Source organism: Erpetoichthys calabaricus, chromosome 11, assembly GCF_900747795.2.
Source record: "Erpetoichthys calabaricus chromosome 11, fErpCal1.3, whole genome shotgun sequence".
Classification (NCBI taxonomy): Eukaryota; Metazoa; Chordata; class Cladistia; order Polypteriformes; family Polypteridae; genus Erpetoichthys; species Erpetoichthys calabaricus.
In genome coordinates this window covers 141,671,443-141,684,072 of record NC_041404.2, presented here as the reverse complement: position 1 = coordinate 141,684,072, position 12,630 = coordinate 141,671,443, and the positions used below count along the sequence as shown (strand labels likewise).

At 44.8% G+C, this 12,630-nt stretch overlaps 1 protein-coding gene across 1 annotated transcript in view; it reads left to right on the top strand.

Moving 5' to 3' along the window:
* dnah3 (dynein axonemal heavy chain 3) overlaps positions 1-12,630 on the top strand; it is a 287,745-nt gene extending 275,115 nt beyond the window's left edge. The window contains exons 57-61 of the mRNA XM_051933798.1: positions 344-511; positions 2,310-2,452; positions 4,921-5,125; positions 6,569-6,706; positions 12,039-12,630. Of these exons, the coding sequence (XP_051789758.1) occupies positions 344-511; positions 2,310-2,452; positions 4,921-5,125; positions 6,569-6,706; positions 12,039-12,392 (1,008 nt within the window). The 3' untranslated portion in view covers positions 12,393-12,630. The remainder of the gene's footprint in view (positions 1-343; positions 512-2,309; positions 2,453-4,920; positions 5,126-6,568; positions 6,707-12,038) is intronic.

Sequence of the window (12,630 nt, the reverse complement as noted above, 5' to 3'; positions counted from 1 at the left end):
AGACGAGAGTGACAGGCGTGAGACTTCAGTGCTGCCGGACAACACGAGTGCGAGACCCAGGACTGCCCACCCTACGCTGTTTGGACACTGCTGATGTAAACATTCAGAGCTACTGCATACTGTCCCTTTGTGATGGTCTGGCACGGAACTGGTTTCTGTGTTGTGCCCACTGCTACCAGTACAGACTCCCATGACCCTGAACTGGATTACGTAGGTCTGAGAATGCAAGTAAACCATAGAAATCACTTCAAGGAGGATTAGACTTCACACTAAAAAGAGAGATCGGACGACTTGTAAACCGGAGACCACCTGAGCCCGCCTCTGTTTTTTTTTCCTTTCACAGTCTTACGTCGAGTACATCCGCAATCTCCCCATCATCGCCGAGCCAGAGGTGTTTGGGCTCCATGAGAACGCCGACATCACCAAAGACAACCAGGAGACCGTTCAGCTTTTTGAGGGGGTCCTGCTGACCCTGCCCAGGCAGTCGGAAGGAGGCGGCAAGTCCTCCCAGGTGAGTGGTTGACAGCCCGTGCACACAGACGTGAGAGAACATGAAGGCTCTACACGGTGGCAGAGTTCTTCAGCCATGTTCAGGAGAGCTTTGCCTTGTGTTGTTGGTCTCGATGTTTTGTTTTTTTTCCTTCCACATCTGACTACCGGTTTCCCGATTGACTTCTCTGCCTCTTCCCAGTCTCTTGTTGTTTTGCTTCCTTGGCTTTGATTCGTCAACCTCTGCTTTACTTTCTCAGCTCTTTGTCTTCGAGCAGCCAGTTTTCCTTCTGGCTGGTGTAGTGACTCGCTTATTGGAGAAGCTGCTGTGTGTTTTTTTAGAAAGTAAGACCAGAGGAGCCAAAGTAGGAGGACCAGAATGAGAATCGTTGCTGCCCTCTACTGGATTGAAACTTACAGCAAATAAAAGTTTGCCATTTATAAATTATTCAGACATTCATTTTGGGACTGAAGTGGTGATTTGTTACAAAAGGCAACTAGAAATTTCCTTCTGCTATCAATGACAAGCTCATAAGGTGGGGCAGCTTACAGTGTGACACATCTAGTTGGAATGGAATTTTTGATCACCAGGGAGGCACGGTGACACAGCAGGTAGCGCTGTAGCCCCATTTGATTCCCAGTTTTGGTGTAAATTGGCATGCTCTCTCTCTGGGTTTCTTTGCCCAGCCATATCTTGTTAATGGGCCCACTGTGTTAAAGTGAGAGTGGACCCCGTGATACCCTCTGCAGTGAAGGTTTCTGCTCTCTATGTACTTCTGACACTGTCCCAAACTGGAATAATACACACATGATCAAATCAGGTCAGGGAACATGCACTGGTACAGTGTGTTGCTGCATCCACCATACGATGAAACAGCTTAAGATCCCCCCTCAGGCAGACACGTGGTCCAATCCCACCCCCGGAAATAACCCATCTATCTGCCGCAGCCAGGTGTGACGTGGGCATCCCCTTGGCCTGGTCCAGCCACTCAGGTCCTCAACAATGAGGCTGGCTGTGCCGTAACTGATGCTCCCTCTCAATGCAGGTCATGTGCCTCATTCGGGACTCCATGAGCAACACAAAGTGAAACCAGCGGGACCCAAGGACTCTCCGTAGAGTCTCAGGTCACTGCATAGCGTCCATGTCTCACAAAATGGAAGCCCCAGGACTCTAAAGACTTGGACCTTCGTCCTTTTGCAGAGATATCGGGGGAACCACACACCCCTTTCTAGTGACTTCATGACCAACCCCCCCGCTCTCTAAATCCGTCTACTGACTTCATAGGACAAGTCACCGGAGACAGGAATGTCACTGGATAGGAATGTCGACACTCTCTCCTCAGACAGACACACTGCTGATGGCCATGCCCAAGAGGTCATTAAAGTCCTGATGTTGGTTTTTATCAGGACACTCGCAAGCCCAGACCCTCAGACCCCTCACTCAGAGCCTCCATTGACTCCGCGAAGATCACAGCATCGTCAGCAAAGTCAAGATCAGCGAATCTTTCTTCACCAACCGATGCCCCAGAGCCACTGGACCCCACGACCTGCCCAACACCCAGTCCATACAAGCACTGAACACAGTAGGAGCAGAACACACAGCTGATGGACCCCCAGAATCAACTGGGAAAAATGCAGAGGTTCTCCTCCACTCTGCACAGCACTCACAGTACCAGAGTACAGGCCGGCCATGATATCCAGCAACTTTGGGGGGATCCAGCGAAATCTCAGGATGTCCCACAGGGCAGCTTGATCAACAATATGATAAAATCAATGGATATTTGTTTTAATTTTTCTTTTTATTTTATCATCTACCTCAGGAAACTGTTGAAGAGCTGGCATCAGATATTTTATCAAAGCTGCCCCCGGACTTTGACCTGGAGACGGTGATGAAAAAGTACCCTGTCATCTACGAGGAATCCATGAACACCGTCCTGAGGCAGGAGCTCATCCGCTTCAACAGGTATGGCACAGGGTCAGGGGAGGTGGAGAAGATACAGAGGAAAGGCGCTATACATTTATCTAGATCTCTGTTTTAAATAGTGCCCATCACATTAAGGCACTATATCTTTATCTAGATATGTTTTAAATAGTGCCTAGCTCATTAAGGCACTATATATTAGCTAAATATGTTTTAAATAGTGCCCAGCACATTAAGGCGCTATATATTTATCTAGATATCTGCTCTAAATAGTGCCCGTCACATTATGGCACTATATCTTTATGTAGACATGTTTTAAATAGTGCCTGTCACATTAAGGCGCTATATATTTATCTAGATATCTGGTCTAAATAGTGTCCGTCACATTAAGGTGCTAGATATTTATCTAGATATTTGTTTTAAATAGTGCCCATCACATTTATCTGTCTTAAAAAGTGCCTGTCACTTATTTCTGTTATATAGTGCCTTTCATATACGGTCTGTCTACTATTCAGTGCTTTTCATCTATACCCGTATCCTGTACACTGCCTGACTACCTTTCATATATCTGCTATATGGTGCCATCCATGCAGCTACCATTTAGTGACATTCACAGGTAACTGTTATATGGTGCCCAACACCTACAGTGGATTTAGAAGGTCTTCAGACCCGTTCACTTATGTCCCATTTTGTTATGTTGCAGCCTTGTGCTAAAAAAAAGTTTAATTTTTTCCCCCTCATCAACCAACACTCGGTGCCTCAGAATGACAAAACAAAAAACTGGAATATGCCGCTGACACACAAGTGTTCGGACCCTTCACTCTGAAGTCTGCCGTGGGTGCAGCCCATTCTATTGATCATCCCTGAGATGTTCCTACACCTTGTCTGGTGGCCAGTCTGACTGGACTGATTAGATAAGGCACACACCTGCCTGTAGAAGGTCCGAGGCACAGAGCTGGGGAAGACTACAAAACAAATCCTGCAGCACTGGACCCCTCCCCCCCCAACCCTCAAAAGCTCAGTGACCTCCACGATTCCTAAATGGAAGATGTTTGGGACAGTCGTGACTGTTCCTGGTGCTGGCTGCCCGGCCAAATTGAGCAATTGTGGGGGGGGGGGGCTTTGGTAAGAGAGGTGACCAAAAAACCTATGGTCACTAGGGCGGAGCTCCAGAGAACTTGAATGGAAATGGGAGAAACTTCCAGAAAGAACACTCCACTAATCTAGGCCTGTCAGGTTCTGTAACAGACACATGACACCCCTCTTGGGCACCTAAAGGACTTGCAGACTATGAAAAACAAAATTCTCTGGTGTGATAAGACCAACATTGGACTGTTTGGCTGCAATTCTAAGCGCCATGTTTGGAGGGACGAGGCACCACTCATCACCTGCGGAGTACCATTTTGACAGTGAAGCATGAAGGTCTGGGAGACTACCCAGGTTTGAGGGAAAGCTGAATGGGTCAAAGTCCAGAGATACCCTGAATGAAAAGCTGCTCAGGGCACTCTGGACCCCCCAGACTGGCCCAAAGGTCCACCTTCCAACAACAGAGTGGCTTACACCAGCGTGTCCTTGTGTGGCCTGGCCAGCGCCTGGACCTGGAACACAAACATCTCTGAGAAGACCTAACAATAGCTGTCCACTGAGGGTCTCCATCCAACCTGACCAACATTGAGAGGATCTGCAGAGGAAAATGGAAGAAAAATCTCTACATTCAGGTGTGTCAAGCTTGTCGTGTCAGACTCGAGAAGACCCCAGGCTGGAATGGCTGCCAAAGTACTGAGTAAACGCTCTGAATGCTTGGCATTGTCAATGTGGGGATATTTCAGTGTTTTAATTTGAATAAATCTGCAGAAGTTCTGCTTTCATGTTGTCATTTAGGGGTACCGAGTGATTCTTGATGAGGGAGAAAATGAATTGAAATGATTTTAACACAAGGATAACTAACAAGTAACAGTGAAGGGGGCTGAAGACTTTCTGAAGATGCTGTATAGCACCTTCATATCTATCTATCCATCCATCCATCATCTGAATCCTTGTAGTAGATGGCCTTTTCCAGGCCAAGCTGGCCCTCCGCTGTGCTTCTGGTCCCCCATATGTGCTCACACCCGGGTTCAGATCCCAGCCCTGCCCCTTCAGATCTAGTATGGTAGTCACAACTAAAACGGGCCTGCAGTGACTCAACATGACCAGCTCCAGGGGTGGCCTGATGGCTGCTTTGCTCTTGGCTCCTCATCACCCTGTACTAAAGACACCCATGGTGGGGCTCGGGGGCCACTTTGTGTCAGCTGGAGTCCCCACCCCCCCCCCCACCCACTTCACTTTAACACCATTAGGAGCCTTGCAGCAGAACGACTTCAGGACCACCAATGCCCGTGTCCAGTTATGGTATGTGACGCCTTTTATCTTAGACTGTTTCTCTTTTATATTTGCTAAGTCCAAGCAGAACTCTGTGTCATCAGGTGAGCAGACAGACTACAGAAAAAACAAAGCTTTGTTGTCTTTTGCAGGCTCACACAGGTGGTCCGCAGCAGTCTGATCAACATACGCAAAGCCCTCAAGGGTCAAGTGCTCATGTCTGCCGAACTGGAGAATGTCTTCAGCAGCATGCTTATCGGCAAGGTGCCGGCCATGTGGGCCTCAAAGTCCTACCCTTCCCTGAAGCCCCTGGGCAGCTATATCACCGATCTCCTTGCACGCCTACATGTTCTTCAGGTAATGTCAGCCATGTGCTTTACTTTAAATGAAGACCCTTACCGACTTTAACTAGCAGGTAAATGGACTACAGAATAGCATTCACTGTATAGAATTACAAGACCCAATCACTTCAGTGGTCTGCGATTGGGTTGTGAAGTATACCAGTACGAGGGGAATACCGAAAAACACAAATTTTAAAAACGGTGTGGTACCAGCATGTTCGGTACTGGAAGTAAACGTCTTCGGCCCCTCTCTCAACACTCGTTTTATTGCATTTGTGGAAAAACGTCCATTTACCCCCCTTACTGCATGGACAAGATTGGGGTCTGAAGAGAGAAGCAGTGTGTAGGTCAGTGCAATCGGGCCGCACACCAAGCAGGCTGGAGTTAAGTTGGGGGGTTTTGGAGTGGTCTGTTATTTGCTTCAGAGCTGACTTGGTACCAGTAATGGGGTGCAACAGCTGGTATCGATACTAAAGTGAACATTTTAGTGCCGCCCCACCACTAATCTCCACTGACAACACAGAAATACAGAAAATCCATCCATCTATTATCCAACCCGCTATATCCTAACTACAGGGTCACGGGAGCCAATCCCAGCCAGCACAGGGTGCAAGGCAGGAAACAAACCCTGGGCAGGGCGATAGCCCACCGCAGGACACACACACACACACAATCTAAATGTGGTGTCTTCCATATCTAGCTAGCCAACTATCCGTGTATTTAGTGCCTTTCAGATCTCAGACTGTCACATAATGTCACTTATGTCCCATTTTGTTATGTTGCAGCCTTGTGCTAAAAAAAAGTTTAATTTTTTTCCCCCTCATCAACCAACACTCGGTACCTCAGAATGACAAAACAAAAAACTGGAATATGCCGCTGACACAAGTGTTCGGACACTTCACTCTGAAGTCTGGCGTGGGTGCAGCCCATTCTATTGATCATCCCTGAGATGTTCCTACATAATGTCTTTTTCAGTGATGTATCTGTCTGCTACAGTATATAGTCAGTCAGTCATTTTCCAACCCACTATATCCCAACACAGGGACACAGGCCCAGCCAGCACAGGGTGCAAGGCACAAAACAAACCTCTGGCAGGGTGCCATCCCACCGCAGGGCACACACCCACACCAAGCACACACTAGGGACAATTTAGGATCGCCAATGCATCTCACCTGCATGTCTTTGGACTGTGGGAGGAAACCCACGCGGACACGGGGAGAACATGCAAACTCCACGCAGGGAGGACCTGGGAAGTGAACCCGGGTCTCCTAACTGCAAGGCAGCAGTGCTACCCACCGCGCCACCGTGCCGCCCAATACAGAAAATGTAACTTGCTAAATTATTAGACACTGATGATAAGAGCGTCAGCTGAACAATTAAATCATTTACTCACCCAAGCCTGTGTCCTGTACATTATGGGATGTTGATCTTTTTTTTTCTTTTCAATTATTCCATGCAGGACTGGATTGACAACGGACCTCCCAATGTATTCTGGATATCAGGATTTTACTTCACTCAGTCTTTCCTTACTGGAGTATCCCAAAATTTTGCTAGGAAATACACAATCCCGATCGACCATATAGGCTTTGAATTTGAGGTAAGTCATTACACGTACAATTAAACACACACACAGTGCTATCGCTAAGGTGAAGAAACGGACAAACCCCAAAATAAAAACAGGAACAAAGAAGCGCCATCTTATGCAGCTAGGCCCGTGTACTAAAAGAATGAACAGTAAGGCGTTCTTCAGTGGGGACTGGCGCAGAGCGCTGCCCGCCTTCATCCCCAACTAACCTGCTGAGCATTCGCAAAGTCTTCAGACTCCTCCACTCTTCTACGCTTTTTTGTTATGTGGCAGCTTTGTGCTGAATTCATTTCAGTTCATTTTTTTCCCCTCATCAAACAACACTCAAAATGACAAAATGAAAACAGGACTTTAGGAATATTAGCAAGTGGCCCCTGCAGAGCCTTCATAAAGGTCTCTGCTTCAACTCCACGTCTCGGTGGTTTGCTCCCGACTCCCTGCAACTGCTCCCCGGCTTCAGACCTAAATGCATATTCCCATCGTCCCCTTGAGCACGCGATTCACTGTTTACTTGACAGAATTTGTCTGAACCTACTCTGTCGATGCCTTTGAGGATTTTGAAGACCTGGAGTAGGTCCCCACATTGTCTCCTCTGCTCGAGACCAAACAGACTGAATTCTCTGTCAGAGATGAAGTAACACTCGGCATGGATTAGAATTAGAATTCCAATTAGACTGGACTGCCAATACTGATGCGCTGTGCAAGAAAGGACAGAGCCGACTATACTTCCTTAGAAGGCTGGCGTCCTTCAACATCTGCAATAAGATGCTGCAGATGTTCTATCAGACGGTTGTGGCGAGCGCCCTCTTCTACACCGTGGTGTGCTGGGGAGGCAGCATTAAGAGGAAAGACGCCTCACGCCTGGACAAACTGGTGAGGAAGGCAGGCTCTATTGTTGGCATGGAGCTGGACAGTTTAACATCTGTGGCAGAGCGAAGGGTGTTCAGCAGGCTCCTATCAATTATGGAGAATCCACTGCATCCACTTAATAGTATCATCTCCAGACAGAGGAGCAGCTTCACCGACAGACTGCTGTCACCGTCCTGCTCCACTGACAGATTGAGGAGATCATTCCTCCCCCAAACTATGCAACTCTTCAATTCCACCCGGGGGGGTAAACGTTAACATTTAACATTATACAAAGTTATTGTCTGTTTTTCACCTGCATTATTATCATTCTTTAATCTAATATTATTTATTGTATCATTATGCTGCTGCTGGAGAATGTGAATTTCCCATTGGGATTAATAAAGTATCTATCTATCTATATATCTATCTATGCTGTGACCTCGGCGTGCCATTAAGTTTGATGCCAAGGAGGACACTACAATAGTTGTCATATGGATACCATGGCGTCAGTTATAAAGCGCACATATTTAACTCTTTCGGAGCAGATGTCGACTGTTGTTAAAATTCAGGGGTAGAGGACAGTAATGAGCCGTAAAACTTGCTGTTATGTTTTAGTTCAACTCTCTTTACTAGAAGGAAAATTAGCTTCATTGATTTTACCTCGATTGTGCATGTGTGAGTAGCAAAGCACGAACGACCACTAAAATGGCATCGACATCTGGCGAGAGACCAAAGCGAACGAACAAAGCAAAATACTCTGTGGACGACGTTTTGCTTATTATTGCCAAATCTGACTCGGACTTGTAGGACTCCGATTTTCAGGCAAGTGATCTGGAGGTGGAGATTGAGGTACCGGCTTCAGCTGATCGTGGTGCTGTACACACCTGTGTAGCTGATGCGCCTACGGCCACGTTCACCTGGGAGGACCGCCACTTACGATGACAAGAGGTACAAGTCAGATTGCGTTGCACTGCCATACGAAGACGGCCAGCCCAACACACATTCCTACCGGCCATCGAGCTGCCCCTACACAGTCACCAGAGACCCTGAACAGGCGCCGATAGCAGCCACAGCAACAGACGTTTTACGTCATTTACATGTGAAACCTTTGTGTGCTTTTCAGAAAAGTGAGTTGCCTGCAAAAAATATTCAGTCCTCAAAGAGTTAATATATTGTGAGCAATTTACCATTGGTCTGATTAAAAAAAAAAAAAAAGGAAGCCTGAATACTTAAATTTAATATTTGTAATCAGGACACAATGTCACTCAAATTAATTTGGAAATTAAGAACTTATTGTAGGCTAAAACTACTTCTGTTTGAAAATTGTCATTTTCAAAGCGTTTGCACTCACATTTAATATTCATAATTAAGATGCTCAAATTAAATTATATAGTTTGTTTTTTTGGTGTGCACTGTCAGTAGATGCAGGACGAGTGGGCCTGAACCCCATTGTCTATGTCTGGTCCATTCTCACACTGTGATACGGCGCGCTTTTTTCTACTTTCTCGGTCACATTTTGAGACTCCTCCGCTGCCTGGAGACATCGCTTAGATCAGGGGTGTCGAACTCCAGGCCTGGAGGGCCGCAGTGGCTGCAGGTTTTCATTCTAACCCTTTTCCTAATCAGTGACCAGTTTTCACTGCTAATTAAATTCTTTCCCTTTCAGTTTAATAGCTCTGTTTTTTCAGGATTCAGTCCTCTGAATTTATTCGTTTCTTCATTAAATGGCAGCCAAACAGAAACGAGATGTGAAACAAGCCAACAGATGACCAGCTAAACTGAGATTTCAAACTCCAACCAATTTAACTCCACCTAGTCTCTTAATGAGAAGCTGATTCTTGCTGTTAATTAAACCAGTTATTTAATTCCATGGCTTGTTGCTGCTCTCATTCTGCCACAGCAGACATTTCCAAAACTGTTGATTTTTCTGTTTTTTCTAAGAACATCATCAAAATGTTTTGGTGACCTGAGAGTTCGACCTTACCGTGACCATCACCTTTATTTTCAGAAATTGTGTGATTGGCACAGCTGGTCATGTGACAGCTTGTTTTGTGTCTCATTATTGTTTGGCTGCTAATTAATGAAAAATAGACAACTAAGGGGCCTGATTCATGCTTAAAACTAAGGCAAAAGCGGTTAATTAGCAGCAAAAACTGGTCACTAATGAAGAAGATGGTTAGAATGAAAACCTGCAGCCACTGCGACCCTCCAGGACTGGAGTTTGACACCTGTGGCTTCGATATTCGCTTGTTACTTAATCTTCTGGTGATCTCCACTCACCGCTTCTGTCTTCCTTACTTTTACAAGGACAGAGACATTCATAAAAGAGTCGTTAATGAATTGTTCAGTTTGGCACAAGAAACTGGGTTGGGGAAATCGGGATTGGTCTCCCCTTGACTTTCTCATATACTCATATGGGGATGGATATTACTCCTCAAGACAAGGATTATATTTTTATACCAGTAACGGCGCACTGCACGCTATACACTTGACTTGACCATTCCTAGTTTTCATCCTCTTTCTCTGTACGTTTAGCATTCGTTTGCTCAGAGGTGATGTGTTTGCTGCTTCCTGAGCGGCTCTTCTCTTCTGCACCCTAGCGGCCCGCTTCTTCTCTTCTTTCGTCGGCATCTTTTCACGTTAAAACTGATTACGTCAGTGTTTGCTGTAGTTACCTTACTACGTTTTCTTGAAGACTTTTACTGCCAGCTTAATGGAAAAATTAAACCTGCCTCAAGATTGATTTAAAACATAATGAGGTAGGGGAAGTGATGGTGAAGGTGGTAGGGATGAGAACGGCACCCGTACACATGCGTCACCCGGCTGGTTGCTGCAGAGAGTTGATTCTACAATAAAATAAAATAAAAATAAAAAGAGGAATAAACTTGGAGGTCAATCATCACCTCGAAAGTGCATAGTAGACGTCACGTAGTATATGTGTACCAAATTTCAGGTCAATAGGTCACACGGTTTGCGAGCTACAACTGATTTAAAATCCTGGACAGACAAACGGACAGCCATGGTAGCGTATTATATAAAGAGATTATGTACATTAAAGAACCATCAACAAACAAATCAAATCAGTAATATATTGAACAATTATTGTAAAAGTAAAGTTGAATAAATCAGACTCTGCAGCTGCATGAATTAAAGGTAAAGTACCACTTCCGGTTAATGGAAATAGCCCAAAAGTTGATCAAAATCTACAATTTGTGCCTAACATTTGTATGCAAAATTTGGTTGACCTAATTCAAAGCGTACTCAAGTTATTGTGTTTACACACACACACAAACACACACAATTCCAAAAATGGTATATTCAGACTCAGGGAGGCCTAAAACGTTAACATTTATCAAAATCTGAAAACTGGATTTTTAGACGATTACAACACTTCCCTACGAGAAAGTAAATCGTTCTCCGTGAGGTCTAAAACATCACGATTCATCAAGATCTGAACAACGAGTTTTTGGACGATTACAATACTTTCCCTACAAGAAAGTAAATCTGACTCCGTGAGGTCTAAAATATCAAGATTCCTCAAAATCTCAACATCGAATTTTTAGACGATTACAATACTTTCCCTATGAGAAAGTAAATCTGACTCCATGAGGTCTAAAATATCAAGATTCCTCAAAATCTCAACATTAAATTTTTAGACGATTGCAATACTTTCCCTACAAGAAAGTAAATCTGTTTCCGTGAGGTCTAAAATATCAAGATTCCTCAAAATCTCAACATCGAATTTTTAGACGATTACAATACTTTCCTTCCGAGAAAGTAAATCGGACTCCGTGAGGTCTAAAATATCAAGATTCCTCAAAATCTCAACATCGAATTTTCAGACGATTGCAATACTTTCCTTCCGAGAAAGTAAATTGGACTCCGTGAGGTCTAAAACATCAAGATTCCTCAAAATCTCAACATCAAATTTTTGGAAGATTACAATACTTTCCCTACGAGAAATTAAATCTGTATCCGTGAGGTGAAAAATATCAAGATTCCTCAAAATCTCAACATCGAATTTTTAGACGATTACAATACTTGCCCAATACTTTGTATATGAGAAAGTAAAAAGAGCTGCCATGCTAATTCTCTGATCGACCAACAGAGGGCACTGCATGCCTTCAGATTCAAGACTAATGACAAAGACCACCAATCTGCATTGAAGAAGGGGCCGGAGTTGCCTTGAAAGCTTGCATATTGTAATCTTTTCAGTTAGCCAATAGAAGGTGTCATTTTACTTGACTTCCCTATACATCCATAATGGCTAACACAGTACAACACCCTACTTCTACCATAGCCCTTCGCAGGTAAGGCCTGATGGATCGCTGCTGCTTGAAGCTTTTGAACGTGTAAATCATGTAAAGGATGAAAAAAACATGAAAATCTTCCTGCATGAACAGAGAGCCACATCAGTAGTTTAACATTTTCTTTAAATGATCCTTTCTGACATGTTTCTTTCTTTTTTATTTGAACCCTTCCTTGCATCGTTTAGGTTATGTCTCAAGAAAGCGAAATGCAGACGAAACCAGAAGATGGTGCTTATATCAAAGGACTCTTCTTAGAAGGTGCCAGATGGGACCGCCAGAAAATGGTCATTGACGAGTCTCTCCCAAAAATCCTGTACGACCCCCTTCCCATTATCTGGCTAAAGCCAGGAGAGAGCAGCAAGTTTTTACACGAAAATGTCTACTTTTGTCCGGTGTACAAAACGAGTGCCCGCAGAGGAACTCTCTCGACCACCGGGCACTCCACCAACTATGTGCTGTCCATCGAGCTCCCGTCAGACAAGCCGCAGAAGCACTGGACAAACAGAGGCGTGGCCAGTCTTTGTCAGCTCGACGATTAAGGGGGCTACAGGGGCTTGACGCGAGGCATTAACAGATGATGAAGTGGCACAGGAGACCTGCAAAATGTGAAAATGTATCTTTTTAAAAAATACTGCGGGAGGGAAATCAAAGAAAATTTTGTAATAAAATAAGAATACTTATTTTGCACAGACACTTCAAAGCCAACATGAATACTTCACCCAAAAATCATTTTTTTGTTACTTATCCCACGTGGTTTGTAGTGATGGGCTGAGGGAA